The 16777-nt window shown below is 40.8% G+C and overlaps 1 protein-coding gene across 7 annotated transcripts in view; it reads right to left on the bottom strand.

Moving 5' to 3' along the window:
• Nucleotides 1-7684, bottom strand: part of IFT88 (intraflagellar transport 88) — a 50730-nt gene extending 43046 nt beyond the window's left edge. For 5 of the 7 annotated variants that reach the window (XM_009947726.2, XM_009947727.2, XM_086481807.1 and 2 more), the window contains exons 1-7: nt 7391-7480; nt 6299-6361; nt 5510-5566; nt 3692-3745; nt 1746-1809; nt 1600-1669; nt 501-591 (exon numbers count right to left, since the gene is read on the bottom strand). In XM_009947726.2, the coding sequence (XP_009946028.1) occupies nt 501-591; nt 1600-1669; nt 1746-1809; nt 3692-3745; nt 5510-5566; nt 6299-6361; nt 7391-7480 (489 nt within the window). Of the gene's footprint in view, nt 1-500; nt 592-1599; nt 1670-1745; nt 1810-3691; nt 3746-5509; nt 5567-6298; nt 6362-7390; nt 7485-7658 lie in introns of those variants that run through there. The other 2 variants (XM_086481806.1, XM_086481808.1) reach the window with 2 other exon arrangements.
• Nucleotides 7685-16777: the final 9093 nt, after the last annotated feature.

The following is a 16777-nucleotide window of genomic DNA, read 5'->3' as shown; positions in this document are numbered from 1 at the left end:
AACAGCCTGCCCAGGGAGGCGGTGGGGTCACCATCCCTGGAGGTGTTTAAGAGATGGGTAGATGTTGTACTTAGGGACATGGTTTAGTGGTGTTAGTAGAGCTAGGACAAAGTTTGGACTTGATGATCTTGAAGGGCTCTTCCAACCAAAATTGTTCTATGATTCTATAAGCCTGGTACTGAAGAAGGTTAACCTACTCCCACAGAGTCCATAGGTTAGACTGGGCAAATGATCAGACCCTTTTGAAGCAGCCAATGGAGATAGGGCCAAGGAAGTTTTTGTAACACTGAAATCTTACAAATATATATGCAAGAAATACAGCTCCTACTTTTTTTTTTTTGGCAATACAAGGTATCATTGGATTAGAAGTCATAGCAAAGTTAGAATTAAGATGATTTTAGTATTTTGAAATATTTGAACCCAAGTCAGTATGAAACATCTATCTATACAAACTGTATTTCACATAATTGCAAAAATGAAGTGAAATCCAGAAAAATCACCAATTTCAAGTCTCCACAGCTGTTGGCAATGCAGCTTTCTTCAACCAGTTCATTCACTTTTTTTTCCAACTGCCTAATCTTCTCTTCCGAACTAAAATGACAATAAAAGGATTAACACTAGTAACATAACTGCAAACACTAAGCTTTTACACAGGATAGTCTCAATAAAACAACACAGTGATGTATCACATGTCACAACTAACTGTTCTTATCAAAGAACACATGTGAAATGCCCAGAGAAGATCCTCCAAAGATATCACATTCACACTTTTGAGAACAGAGACCTAAGAAAACATAAATCCCCTTATGAGAACAAGACAGACATGCAAATTTCATGGACCAAATTTGTGCAGGAGAATTAATGACAGAACAAACAGATGGGCTAGTAAAACTTTCAAATCAAACACTTAGTGAAATGAAATATTGTATAAAAGCAATCAATCGAACCTTCATTTGCATAGATAACTTTAAAGTATAGCTTGCAAATGCAGATTCTAATAAACAGTTGTTATTAATCTAGATTTTTTTTTCCCTTGGTTAAATAACCAAACATTTCAGTAGGATTCCCTATTCCTACACAGCTGTATTTGAGGAATATAACTTCTGTATTGAAAAGCTCAATGACTTGTTCTCAGTGAACTCCCCAACGTTCCCAGTAGCCTGCAAAACTTTCACAACCTCAGTTTCACCTCAAGTGCTAAGGTCAGAATGAAAAGGGAAAAACAGCAGGCAAAATTCCCCCAAGTTCTTCCCAGAGAGCTGCATGAATCATGGTGTTCCTTGCCTGTCACACGCTGTCCATAATCCTCCACAATTCTATATAAGTATCACAGCATTTGTGTGGCAACAACTACGTCCAGGTTGTTGAGCTGCAGTCAGAACCAGAAGTCACTGAAATCAGGCATTCCTGAAAGTCAGCACAACTGCTCCAGCCAGTCAGCCAACCGCATGCGTAAATGTTTGTGGCATTATTCCACAAAGTTGAGAGCTTGGCCCCTCAACGTTTCCTAACTGCCTGGATGTCTTTAACCTCTACCCGTGGTTGGTTTTTTTGTCACTGTTAATGCTTTGAAATAATTTAATGCAAAACTGAACAAACCTTTCTGAATTTTTCATTTCCAGAGGTGGAGCAGGACCTCTTGCTTGGCCAAGAGGATCAAATGAAGAACCTGCAAAATTAAGACAGTACTGAAAATTGTAAAATAAAATCTCCCTCTGGCAGCTGGTTATTTCTACAAACCATACCTCTCATAGCTGCCTTAGTGTAACCTGCAGCATGCACTGCTGTCATTGGTCGAGCAACCCCATCCTTAAATAAAAGGAAGACATATTAAAATAATCTTCCTAAAAAATAGATTGTGGACAGTATGGACATCAGTTACATATTACAAAACCTTTAAATACAAAAAGCAGTTGTTACCACCTCAGTAAGCTCTATATTTTTAAAAGATGTTTTTATTTCTCAAATATTATACATCATATAATATGGGTTTGTTCAGCCTTAAGAAAAGAAGGCTTAGGGGAGACCTTATCACCATGTTCCAGTATTTAATGAGTGTGTACAAAGAAGATGGAGACCCCCTTTTTACAAGGGGTCACATGGAAAAGATGAGGGATACTGGGTACAAGTTACTGCTGGGGAGATTCTGACTGGACACAGGAGGAAAATTTTTCACAATGAGAACGATTGGCCATTGGAATCATCTCCCCAGGGAAGTGCTGGATTCCCCAACATTGGACACTTTCAAGATTCATCTGGACAGGGTGCTGGGTCGTTTTGTCTAGACTGTGCTTTTGCCAAGAAAGGTTGGACCAGATGATCCTTGAGGTCCCTTCCAACCTGGTATTCTATGATCCTGTGATAACTGTCTACAAAGTAGAGAAGCAAACACTATCGGGAAACTCTAACTGACACAAAGGAACACGTATTACTTTGTGTAAATTTTATATGTATTCAGAACACTTAATTTCAAACACCTTTTATTTTTAGAAAATTCTGAAGAACCGTTGGCCTTGAGATCTGTAATGTACTCTAGCTTACTGTCACGCTGTTTCAGAACTCAGTTGCTTTTTAATTTTTTATTGACAATAAAGAGAATCCTATGGGAGTATGGATCAGAATGTTTTACTTATCTAAATCAAGAGAGGCACAAACTACAGGGTTTTTTGTGTTTGTGACTTATTAAGCAACATTATGCCTCCCAACACAAGAATGTCTGACCCCACCCATGCCACCTAATTAAACTTTCCTGTCAGAACAGAGAGTGCACTAATAATGGTCCTGACCAGACTCACCTGGGGCCTCCAGCCACACACCCTACCCGTGGGTCCAGGTGCTTTATTTAAGCTCAACCGTGGTCCCTCAGACCCTACCTGAGCTTCGTTGGAGGACTACTTATTTCTACAGCTACGCCTGGCTATCGAGTCCCTTGATCCAGATTTCAACCTGTGGACTGATTTTAGCCTTGCCTTCTCACTATGGACCTGCCCAGTCATCACTGGTCCTAACTCTGGCCTCTGCGCTCCTTTTTTACTTGATCTTGACCTGCCTCATCACCATGCTATTGCCTTGCGTTCTGGGCTTTAGGTTGGATATGGCCACCATTTCTGGGTGGATCCTACTTGCCTTGCTCAGGTATTGTGGGACCGGGTCCCGGCTAGTAAGGCCCCTGTACTGCTGGCCATGCGATTTCCTGCTAGGCTCCTGGATTGCCTTCCCTTGGGGATCAGCCCTACTCTTGATGCTCCTTGATAATTCCTGTTTCCCACCTGGGTGGACACGAAAAAATATAGTGGCTACAGATATATTTAACATTAAATCCACACATTTAAGCACGGTGGTGGGAAAGACATTGGTAAATTGCAGCAGATTCTTATTACAGTCTAAGTATGTAAGAAAAACATGAAAACCAGAAACTACCTCTTTCCTATATCAATGAAAAACTATTCATTGCATGTCAGTAAGTGTTAAAAAGCACTACACTGGTGTTGCTTCCAACCCTGTGCTCAAATAAAATACTCATCACTACCTTCATGCTTTGACAGTAGTATTTTCAAAAAAGGACAAATTAAAACAGACTAATAATTTCTCCTATTTCAATGAACTTTTAAACACTTGTATCAAACCCAACACTTATCAGAAAACTTCACTGTTCCAAATCAATACAAAATGTAAATATTGAAACTTTTACCTGTATAGCTCCTGTCATTGGCCTTCCCATAGATGAAGTTAAAGTTGCCTTTGACTACAAAAATAAGTAAATCGTTTGACAGCAGCATTCACAAAGCATTAGAATCCTGTTAAGGCTGTGCACAATCTTCTCAACATTGAGCTTTAAGTCGATTTAACTCTCACATAAGTTCATAGCAAAATTCCCATTTATGTTACTCATATGCGATATACCACCAGTGCCTGGCAGACTTAAAGATGTTGAACACTTCCCGTTAGCCCAAATTCACAATACTGGCTTTTATGTATTTGGATATTTCTGTCAGACCTTTTAAAAAATATTACATAGAAACTGATCTGAGGCAGCAGTACTTTCCATTATTCAATTATTGAAATTGCTGCCTTTAAACTGAACACGTAATTTACACAAAATACTTCGGAAAGATTCTGAGTACAGCTGATAAGAGATTAATACAGGTGCAGATTTTAAGTCATACTTTCATAAAGATTTATATTACAACAAACACGGCTATACTTTGAAACTGCCAGTGGATATCTTTTCCATTAGCTGACATGATACACACTGTCCTGTAGTAGTGTTAAAAATATGAAGAAACAAATGTGAAATATTTAGTAGCAAGTGCTAAAGGTTTAGCTAAAGCTAAAGGTTGCTACAATATGCAAACAGACAAAAATAAAGGGCTTCAGGCCATGAAAAATTATTCCCCTAATTTCCACTAATAGTACTAATGTTAGTACTATTTTACCCACTATCCACCACACATTATGGTCATTTTTCGTTTTTGTTTGTTTGTTGTTTTTTTGGTTTTGGGGTTGTTTTTTTTTGTGTGTGGTTTTTTTTTTTTTTTTTCTGCTAAGGCTGAATTACATTAACAAGGGCTGTAGCGTAGGAGAAGCAAATCTGCAGAGTGAAGCAGGTAGGACTGTGGCCTGGACAATGCTTTGGAGGTTTCCAGCTCTACTAATGCAGAGAAACATTTCAGTTGTTACTATCCTTAGGAGGTGCCTTTTTGTGAGCTCCTTTAACAAGGCAGGTTATCCTGTCACAGCATGCTGCTACACTAAACATCTGCAAACACAACTGCCAAGAAAAGGCAGTCTCAGAAGGAGTATATCCAGAGCAGGCAACAGAAGGTTCAGAGTAAAGGTTGTATTTCAAAGATTTATAAAGAATTTTGGTGTTACTTGTTACCCAGCTAACTTGCATAAGAGATCTAAAGCAATGTGATATCCCTTCTTTATTTGTCATAAAACTTGCAGGATCTTTACACTGAAGAGCACTCTCTTTTCAAATTTCACTGCGACAGGCTGAGGTTGAAAATTTATTGGGATAAGGGGACAGTGGATGTCTGTCATCAGCGCATAACTTCTGTTTCCATAGAAAAACAGGTTAAAATGTTAGTTATTTATGAGTTACAATGGGCTAACTATACCAAAGAATATGACCAACTTTTCTGATTAAACTAGAGGTGATTTGAAAGCCTGTATTTTTTAAGACTTAATTTCACCCAAGCACAAATAACTACCCATCTAGTTCCTCCTGCAAGAAAATCAGGTTAATACCTTGAAATCTACTGCCTTGTGCAGTACGGAAGTTGATTTGCAGAACGGTTTGGGAGAGCAAGAAAAAAAAAAATCCCTAACCATGCCTTGACCAAGTGTGGAGTTGTGAATTAATTAAAATTAATGAATACATGTAGTTCACTGGAAGGAAATACTTAGATAAAAAGACTGCACTTTGTACAAGGGATTAAATGGTAAATGTATTTTTTGGTAAATACCTCTTTTTCATTAAGAATACAACAGAACAAAAACGTACCCCAAACCCAGTAGCTAACGGTCTTGAAGCTGATGTACCAGGAACTTTGGCTGTCACCTGGGTGGAAAAAAAAAACCACCTAACCAAAAAAACCCCCACCAATTAACAAACATATGTGTTAATTATCAGTCTTTCTATATAGTTTCTACAGTAAATTCATAGAAATAATGCTTCAATTGTTATAGGAAGGATTCTTATTGTAGAGCCTGATTATTCTGGCAAAGAAGTTAAGATTAATCAGGCAGTTCCAGCCCTTCTTCAGACATATAGTACGTACATTTAAAGTGCAGGTGCCAACTTTATATTTAGTTTTGAAAACTGATACAAGAGTAAGTCACAGCTAAATTAAAGTAAGAAAATTAATATAAATTACATGAACATGGAGAAAAAAATTATCAGAACACACAGTTTTCTAAATCCGACTGTCTAATATGTATCTTAACCTTCTATGTCAGTGAGTATTTCTATGTGCAGAATATTAAACAAAGTCCTTTCAGAATATATAATTTTGCTCTTTAACATGGTTTTATTTCATTTTATCAAACAAGAATACACATTTCCAATTGAAATTCCTTGTTTGCTCTAGCTTAACTCCAGAACTTAATAGAACTTCTGCTCTGCTAATTTTTTACTTATTTTCCACATAAATAACTAAAGTCTGTACCTTCATGTTAGCAGCAGACATAAAAAGATAAGAGATTCCCAAGGTACATTTGTGCCAGTGCCAAAATCAGAGCTAGGGCTTTAGAGAAAGTTACACTATTGCAATGTATTTTAAAAGGTACTTACAGGGGGTCTTCTACCATGACTTGTTCTTGCTGCCTGCTGAAAAGCTACATCATTTTCTAAATCCTAGAAAAGATAAAATAAAAATATCAACTCTTTTAAAACCACAACCAAAGCCACAACTCCAGAACCTTATGACTACTGAGAACGGGTAAAAAAACCCAATTCTTATTTCAAAAATACTTGTCTTGAAGACAACTGAATGACAGGTTTTACTGACATAAATAATAATTATTTCATTTGGTCTCTCTTTTTTGGTATTTTAGATTAGGAAATGTAAAAATTCATTATTCTCTGAAAAACAAAAACACACTGAGGAAGGAGAGCTTTAGTGACAAAATTTAACATGAAATTTTGTTTCTGTCTGAAAGCTTCCTACTAGCACTATTGCTAATTTTTAACATTAATGCCTGTCATGCCAATACATTAAGCTATCTCATGTCTCTGAGGTCACCCTGCAACTCCCATGAATCTGGCACTGGGATTTCACACAAGATGCCAAGCCTTGCACACTGGCTCTGCTTTGAGCAGAGTAATGGGTCTGGACCAAAAAACACACCCTCACCCCCCACTTCCCCCACGTTGTTCCAATTCCACTACGCCAGCAGTTACCAGTGGTCTGCAGGGTTACCGTCATCATCCCAGATGTTCCTCTACCGATTGCAGAGACCTGCAGGACTCCATTCTACTGTTATGTCCATCCGCAGCACAGTAAGAGATCAATGACCTATTGACCAGTAAGTAGCCTCTTTTGTCAGAAAACTTGCCACTGCAAACTGTCTGGGTAACACCACAGTGAATGTGCCTGAATGTGAATATGGCCTTCAAATAACTAGGCTTTTATACTTCATAAATTCTAACCATTAAAGCAGATTAGATCTGCTATGAGATGCACACAAGTATTTTGCTGGAATAGAACACTATAAAAAAAAATAACTATTCAAAAAGATCCTGGTGAAACTTTATTTCTTGCTAAACAATTTAACTTCAAAGCAAGAGTGCACTTGTGCATTACTGCATCCACATGTTCTTATCTTGTACCTAGAATTTAAAATCCTACTTATGGGAAAGGCGGGAAACAGCAAATGCTTTTACCTCTGTGTCAAACGTGGGATTATAATCATTGTAGCCAGAATAAAGATCATCTTCATCAGCCTCAGGAGCCAGATGCACATTTTGCATCATTTTTCTGTGAAATATTTAACATGCCAAATATTATTTCAGTGACTTTATAGAAATCTTTAAAAATGTAAACAGTAATAAGGTTTACAAGTTCAAAAAAGCTCCAACTTCATTTTAGTTTTTAATTGCTGCCTTTGAAATTAAAAGCAAGCTATGATTAGTCATAAACACTAGGGTTCACTTATAGACAATATTAAATGGCACCATTTCACACAATTCTGTTTTGTTAGGTACTGACACCACTGTCACGAAAATTGTTCTAAAGATATTTATCATTAAAAACAAATGATCATAACATGCAACTGTATTAATTTCAGAATGGTATCTTTACATCCTCAGATAATTTGGATTTTATATAATTTTCTCATATTCTAAAGTTTGCCTTTTTTTTTATTACATCAAACCACAGCAGTTAGTCTAACGAGCTCTCTTCTAGCTTCAAATGTTCCTTTCTCCACCTGTTACCTTACATCCACACAGCCGCAGCTACTCTCTCTATGCAACATTCTTCCCATAATTCCCCCATTTCAATTCAAGTCGTTTTGAACAAGGAGAATTAAAGCAGCCCGGGTCCCAGCGTCTTTCTTCACAAATACTTTAGTGTCCGCTACGCCCGCATTCGCCCTGCGGCCTTGCCCTCACTGAGGAGGTCTCTCTCTGCCTGGTACATGTCTTCACAAGAAACTTACGAAGGTAACGTCTGATGTCAGCTGTAACACGAAACACTCGCACTTCATCACACCGGCCTCAGCCGGGCCGAACCGCTGCGCACCCCGCCGAAGGCCCGTTGCCCCCGGCCGCAGATCGCCCCCCGCTGCCTCCCGCTGGGCAGAGCGCGGCAGGGCGGCGAGAGGCTCCGGGCACCGACACCACGGTGCCAAGGCCCCGCGCCCCGACACGGCGCACAGGGCCCGCTCCCCGATCGCCCACCTCGCGCTGCGGCCCGCTCCCGGCCGCCAGCCGCCGCCCGGGCCGCGTTGCTACGGGAGACGCCCGCGGACACCGCCCCCGACTGCCCCGCGCATGCCTGGTAGGCGAGGAGCGGGGCGCCGTCCGTGCCTGGCGCATGCGCGGAGCAACTGCCGAAGCTTTTGCCCCCGTGTGGGCGTCGTCCGCTATGAGGGGACGTTCCCGCGGCAAATGGCAGCGCAAGAGCAGTGTGGGCGGCCGCTCTCTGCTTTCTGCCACGGTCGGCTCGGTAGTGCTTAGTCTTGAGGTTAAAAAAGGAAAGGCGGCCTCATCTCCTTTCCACAAATTAAACAGCAAGGAAATTCTGTTCTCCAACACCTATAACTGCAGGGAGGAACCCACACAAATCCCAGAATTTCTATCTTTTAGATGGGAAACGACTGCTCTGAACTCTTCCAGACAGATTTTTCAAGTGGATTAGTGTTGATCACTGAGCTTGAGCTAAATGCGAACGAAATGGGACTTTTTGCTTGTTCTAGGACTTACTGTAAATTGATCCTGCAAACATTTAAACATACACTTAATTTCCTGAGTTAGGTTATGCATATTTCCAAGATGGGGGCCTGTGTGCTAAGGAATAAAAGTTGCATCATATGATGGATGTACAAACATATTTAGTTCCCCCTTAGGCTTTCCTCATCTGGAAGAGGAAGACAAAACTGCTGTGAAGGATGGCAGATTTGTTGGGCTGCCTACTTTCAGTCCATGGGACAAGGAAAACACAAATGGAAATGATATTTGTTGTCTGCTAGACATAGCTTTGCTGCATGCAAATAAAATTCTGTGACATGGATAATATTTACCAACTTTAAAGGGAAAATTATTAGAATAAATTACTTAGTGTTTCTGAAACATTAGATAGCAATTACAATTCAGAATAGGGGAAATATTCTAGACTTCTCCATAACAGGGAATTTAGGATTATGGGATCACAGAATAGTTCAGGCTGGAAGTGATCTCAGGAAATCTCTCCCATCCTTATACCTAGTTTAAATTTCTTTCCATCTCCTCCCAGAAGTAAAGCCAACCTGCTGTCATTTTATGGTGCAAATTGGTATTTTATGCTATAGATATGCTATAGTGAGAGAAAAGCAGATGACTTCTTGCATAGCTGTCAAACCTTGTGCTCAAGCATATCTTCTATACATGAGAGTACTTCAGGGCGTGTTTCTGGAGCTCCAGGCTGTTGCTGGCCTATGCCCCCTGGAGCACGGTAGGGCTCCACTGGCAGGCATGGCTCTCAGGCAGCCACCTCTGGGTAGAGACCTCATCCCAGTCACTGCTCGCTCTCAGGGGGCTCAGCTGCACCATTTCTTCCAGTGAGAAATCTAATCTCAAAACTGAAAGGCTCAATAAAAAAAGCCAGTAAAGCTTCCCATCTGCCATAGTCTCTGAAACAAAATAAAATTTAAAGGCCCTAATGTCTCAGAAAAAGATGATTCCTACTACCATTTTTACTACTTTCTCTTAGTTGGTATTTTGGAAACCCTGATGAGTGTCAGCTGATTTGCCCACAGCAAATCATTACACTCCAGGGAAAGTTTCCCATGCCTAAATGGGAAACAGAATAGAGCAGGGTTCTCTGAACATGCCTACACTATTTTTGAGAGGGAAGATATGTTATGAGGTCAACTGTAACCTGCCCCTACTGTCTTATACTAACAGCATAAGAAAGCTGCAAAGACAGCATGCAGTGCAGGGTCAGTCAGAACACCCTTTTTATCGTCAGGGTTTGTGAGCATTATGCAATGTCAGGGCTTTCTGCTGCTCACCTTCTTTCAGCCTCAAAGTCCGTTCTGAAGAGATAAGGCACAGAGGATATGAGTGAAAGGTCTTTCTACTCTGGCTCCCAACAAGAGAAACAAAGATAACGTAAAGAAGTATTAAGACATTATCACTTCTTGCATTAACCTGTTCACGTTCCATGCGTGAACCACTTTCACACAGAAACTTCAGAATTGAGGCCTTTGGACATGAGCGTCTTTATACCTGAAGTTTCTGGAATACAAGTATTTTACCAAACAACAGACATCAGCTGGAAAAAATTTCAGGTGAGTTACTTGCCACAAATTATGAACTTCAGCACCAGAAATATATATACATTCCTAGCCCCTCTTTTCTGCCTGTGACTCCTCATATATAATTGAGCCTACGGTTTTTAGATTTTTCTGATTGTCCCCAGACACATTCATATGTACCCGAGCAGCAGGTACATTCTGTGGCAGGAGCCCTAGGTCTGCTACCCAGCGTGTCCATATGGAGGACCTGGGCATACTGATGCCCTGCATATTCTGATGTTTTAGCCCAATTATCTAGGGCAGTGGAAAGAAGGCACCATTATAAGGAGGCAGTGCATCTATCTTGTAAATGAAACAGTGACAAGGCACCACTGGAATCCGACCATGTTCTTACTATCAAACTTTCTTACCTTCCCAAATTGGGTGTACATATTCAAACCAGCCATTGTAAGTGGTCCCTGCCCTGTGTGGTCCCTGCCCATACTGGGAATTGTTTGGGAGAATGATAACTAACTAACACTATAATGGGCTATTTTCACACCAGAGACAGTTGACTCCAGCACCTGGTCCAGCCCCTGGCAATGCCGCACGTTGCCCACACCGCTGGAGCGTGCACCAGGGGCAGGAGCTTGGGAATATGCCCTGGCCCAGCTCCTTAGGCCTCTCAGTCCAGCTACTACTGCTGACATCCTCACAACATGGGAGTCTCAACAGACTTTATTTATATTTCTAAAAGCTGTGTTAATCTACAATTTTTTTTTTTTTTCTGTTGCTAGGAGGTATAACTAGACCTTAATGCAAGAAGATTTAACACAACCCGCCAAAATCACAGGATCCTTTGTGGCAACATGGGACCCTACTCATAGGCTGTGATTATAAGACATCTTCTAAGGTCGTGTTACAGGAAAAAAACCCATATGATGTAATTGTCTTTACTGCTTTTGGCTAAATCCAGAGGGCAACCTGTAATGTGAAGCTGCCAAAAAAAAAAGTGGGAAATTTAGTACACAGCCCAAGCAACATTGTATGCTGTGAATTCCTGATAATTTTAAATTGGATTAAGCCAACTGTCACTAAATGAAGTTGTCCTATTCTTCTCTCACCTGATTTTCCTTCTTGCCCCAGATCAGTCCTCTATCATTGAGTTAGATGCTTGTGCAGCTGAAGCAAACTGCAGATCTGATCAGGTATTTCTTCACTTACCTTTCAAGATGTCAATTACCTCATCTAGTAAATTCAGCCAAAATTTATGCCAGATTAAGGAGACCATGAAGCTATACTCTTTAACAGTACATATTTCTTTCCATTTCAATCCATGGTGTATCTGTCTTTTTGCAGTGGTATCATTGCATAGAAGGACTCAGATGAACCGTTCCAGGACCTGCTAACTCGGGTTCAGGGTTACTGGCCACCATTTGCCTGTTACAATCACTGTTAGCGTGTACCTTACCCTTGCTCTGGCAGTTTAACTGGTCAGCCGATCAACCACTAATTGGTGTTTTTAGAAAACAGTCTGAATTGAAAAAGTAATTCTCCCATTATAATCTTTAAAAAGTAATTTTCTAGCATTGAATTCTGGATGGACCAGGAGTTCAGAATTTTCTGCTGTCATGCGGAGACCCTTCACCTAGCTCAACTGCCACAAAAGGTGAAGCTGCATTTACTCCTCTGAGCACTACGGATCTTATCAGCATGCCTTGGAGAATTAGTGAAGGGAAAGAAAATATGGAATGCATTTAAAATTAAAGCCTTTCTAATATTTAACCTCTCAAAATATTTTCTTTTTTTTAGTTGAAAATTTAAGAGTTGAATGGTAATTGAACTTAATGGTAACTAAATTTATTTTAAGACAAATAAAAAATTTAAGCCTCAGATCATGCTCTTCCCATACTTGAAAATTCAAACTTCAACTGTTTAGTATTTTGCTGACTGGTCTATTTTACGGCCTTGATACTCTGGGCTCATTTATATTGCTTGTTACTTTCCTCTGTTATCACATGTATGAACAGTATGGGTGTTAGAATCTTTATATACTAGCTTATTATTTCTGTGCTGTTAAAAACCCACCTCTATAGCACTTTTTAACATAAAATTCTTCCATTTAATGTTTCCTACCATAGAAACAGTAAGTTAAAGAAGCCTTTTGTCTTTTGTAGGAGATTTAAAAATCCATTTTATATTTGTGATCTCTGAGATTTTGTGCATATATAACGTGTAAACACATATAAATTACATTAAGAGAATTCAAGTTAGAAAATAAAGTTTCTAGAGCTACTTGATGCAATGATAAGTACAAGGATCAGAATGTTTTCAGGGTTAGGTTCTTACTGAGGAATTAGTTAGGTAAAAATATTTTATAGAGTTATATTGAAAGTTTTTAATGAGCTATTTCAGAACAGTTCTAAAGGTGGAAAATATTAAATATAGTTCTGCTCTGAACATCAATTTACTGTTTAGTCGATGTTTAGTAAAGCAAGTAAATAAAGCAATTTATATACAATTTGAAAACCAAAAAAAATGAATGGAGGAGCCTCATTATGAATAATACATACGGTATGAATAATGTGTGTGTTGTAGTTTGGGTTTAAAAGACATTTGCAAAAGGAAAATTATCTTGGTAACAGGTATTTTTACTATTAAAGGGTATAATTCCATCTAGTTTTGCTGAATCATGTTTTTATAATATCTGTTTTACTACTATATACTTTCTGATTCCTGCAGATAGCTTCTTTAGGTGATTTCAAAAAGTGCAGTTACTTAGAAAAGACTTAACTAAAATCACTGAACAGAATTAGTTCAGTTTCAGCTCAAACCAGGACATTAGGAATCAGCATTTTAGTAGTATTTGGTAGTATTTGCATCAGACCATTTACACTGTGAAAGACCACCTAAATTAGCTGCTAGCAATAATTAAAATTATAGTTTAATTGCAGCATAATTTTAGTATAATCACTAGTTATAATGACAGTATGCAAACTATAAGGTAGAACTCTACAGAACAGGAAAAGTTCTTGAAGTCAAGCTCTCATTTTAAGGCATTATGTTTTCTGAACCATTAGGATAATAGTAGCAATGTACCACAGTCCATTACAAAAGAAATGTACTTTCTGGTTGCTGTGGTGAGCAAGTAATCTATTAAACCAACCTAATACTTAACAAATGTGAACTACGCCTCTGTTTTCATCCCCTGCCAAAAGCTTAGGCGAGGACGTCCAAAAGCTCAGGCTAGCACGCTCTGTATTTTAGAAGCATGCAATTCCTTTACTTTTTGCAAGGGGGAATTCACATCTCCTTCATATTCCACCTCCCTGTGGCTCACAGTTAATGCTAGTTGTTTCCCCTTGTTTTTTCCATGAATTTTATACCATCCTGCTCCTTCCCTGCAATAAACCCACCTCCTCTCCGCAGCCAGTGGTAGATGTCAGCTCCTCACGTGGGGCAGCAGCCGAGCATGCTCAACAGGAAGAGACTAAAAACATGGAGGGATCAACTTTGCAGCTCCCAACACAAGTCAAGTCTGCTCCTACTGCTGTTCGACTTACAAGAAAGAATACGTCCGCTGGTGAGTACATATTTGCTCCACTTGGGCCTCTCATCCTGCAAGTACAAGCCCTGCTTTTCATTCCCAAATGGAGCCCAGGACCTTTCATCAAATTACTGGTTATTGGTTTTGATGTTTCTGGGCTTAGGGTACCTTCTGTCCCTCCCATCTAAGTTGCAGAAGTGGGAGAAGAGTCACTGTCCTTTATTCATGGAGGCTACAAGTACTGGGCCTAAAAATTCTTATGCTATTACACAAAAATGAAACTTTGTGGGGTTTTTTAATCGTATTTTCTTCCCTTGACTTACACTTCTGAGAATTTAATTCTTTGTATTTTCCTTTGTTCTTGCAGACTTCTCTCTTTCTCCACTTTTGATTTATTCAGTTTGGACTCATCAGCATGTCTGGTCACCATGCACAATGGGGAATATGGCTGTTGTCATACCCTAATCAAACAACTAACGCAGAGCTATGTGGCTTTGTCAGCTAATACATGGATGATAATAATGTACTTGAGATTTCATTGCCACAAACCTCTTGTTTTGTTCACCAACAGAACTTAAAGGCCCTGTAATTGCTATTATCACAACTATGATTAGCTCTCAGACCCCTTCAGTAACATCTCCTGAACGGTTTAACTGAGCTTTTGATTCTGCTGAATCCATTTGTCTATCTGTAATGGCTTTTATGTCTAACAGCCTATTACTTAAGACAACATAAGGTACAAATACCAATCTCAGGAGGTCAAAGAATATTAAAGTAACTGATAAGTACTTCCAAATGGGAATGATGGTGAACGTGTTCTGAAAACTATGTTTCCAAAGCCCGAGAGACAATAGTTTTATCTTCTAGGAGCTTAATTTTTTTCTCTTTGAAGTAAAAACTTGAGTACTCGGAATAAGTATACATTGATTGCTTCAGTTATGCTTTGGCTAGACAAAGGTCTTTGTGTGTGTAACACGTGCCAAGTCATGCCATTTTGAATTAGTCTTCAAAGCACCTAAATTGGTACTTGCTAAAATCACAAAACAATGCTTTCTACGCCAGCCTACACAAGCTATGAGCAGCAGAACTGGCACGGCATCCTGCACCCTTCTGTCCTACTTCCTTAAATCTTCCTGTGGCCCAGTTATGGCCACTTTGCTCCGCCTGCATTTCCCAGCTTCTGGCAGGTTACAGGGGTGGTGTTAAGGTCAGGAAGTCAAGGAGACGCTGGCTTGGTTTTCCACCTCCTGTCCGTTGAGCGGTCTTTGTGAGGCCTTAAGGAATTTATACTTTTGAGATGTCTGTCTCCTTCTTGAATGTGCTTGGAAATAGCAAAGTGCTAGTGAGGGGGACAGATGTACAGAAAGTGATTATGTAGGTCTTTTATTTTATTTTTTTTCTTGGAAACTGGCAGAAATGATAGCCAAACAAAGGCTCACTGAACTTAATTAGTAACTATGAAACATTTATTCTGGGAACAAATTACTAATTTTCAACTTACTTTTATTCAGAAAGCTAGGAACGCAAGGGCACTTGCAAATATTTCTCAGCTCCATTGAGTACAGTAACGTAATCTTTAATAACAAGTAAGTATTTAAAATGTTAACTTTTGTTTCTTTTCAGGAACGTCCAGCATCATTACAGAGCAATATGCACGTGAGTAGGAACTACACAGAATTAGGAAAAATGAGTGATGCAGTATGCCAGCAGGAGCAGCAGATGTTGTAGAGCAGCTTAAATAATTATGTTGACATTGTAATTTTTGCACAATTTTAGTAAGTTTTTGTACGAAACCCAAGGATAGCAAAAATATTTTTTTAATTCAGAATTCAAGAAGAAGGTATTCTTAAGAATAATAAGGCCTTGCTTATTCTGAAAAAAAAGCTATGGAATTAGTTTTAAATTTGAACTTTACTTTGAAATTCATTTGTGCTCTTGGCAAAAACTAAAGAGCAATGGGGTGTTTGATGTGCTGTGCCTGGCCAAAGTGTGGTGGGGTCTTTGTGTCTCCAAAGGTCCCAAGGCCCAGACTCCCACAGGTGTTTCGGTGTCATTGGGAGCTCACCTAGGGGCACCTGAACACCTTTGATTATGTGGCTCTAGGGGTCTACCTTCTTAACGGCAGGGTCTAACTCAGCCTTTAGCCAAACCTCGGCCTTGTCCCACCCCACCATGGGTATGACAGGCAGGCCTCCGTGCCGGCAAAGGCCGCCCTCAGCCCCTCATCCTGCCCAGGGCCACCCTCGCCTGCTACCCCTCGGTGCAGCCCGAGGGTGAGCACGCAGGGCCTGCCTTTCCACGGGGCCAAAGCAGCGCTGCCAGCCCGCTCAGTTCGCGGGGAGGACGGCGCCGACACCGCGACAGAAGGTGTCACGCCCGTGCCCTCTGCGGCCTCTAGGGCGTGGGGAGGGAAGGAGGCCGGGACTCGGCCTAGGTGAGCGCCGCCGGTAAGGGGGAGGGGGGAGCGGGGAGACCTCTCCGTGCCCGTGCAGGCGTCGGCGAGGCGACCGGGAGCCCGGGGCCCGCTGCGGCCCAGCAGCTGCCCGCGCCGCCTGGGGGGCGGGCCCTTCCTCGTCGGGGAAGCGAAGGCCGCCGGGCGGCTCCGGGAGCGGCCGCTGAGGGGCGCGGGGCGGAGCCAATCGGAGCGCTCGTAGCAGGAGCCAATGGGGACGGCCGTGACATGGCGGGAGCCGTGGGTGGGTGGGTGGGGGCGGGCGCGCAGAAGGGCAGAGGTGGCACTAGCAGCGGGTGCCCTTTCTCCGTCGCCCGTTCCCCGGCCCGGCAGGC

The sequence above is a fragment of the Leptosomus discolor genome, chromosome 1, assembly GCF_034619465.1.
Source record: "Leptosomus discolor isolate bLepDis1 chromosome 1, bLepDis1.hap2, whole genome shotgun sequence".
NCBI lineage: Eukaryota > Metazoa > Chordata > Aves > Leptosomiformes > Leptosomidae > Leptosomus > Leptosomus discolor.
This window is presented reverse-complemented; position numbering and strand designations above follow the sequence as displayed.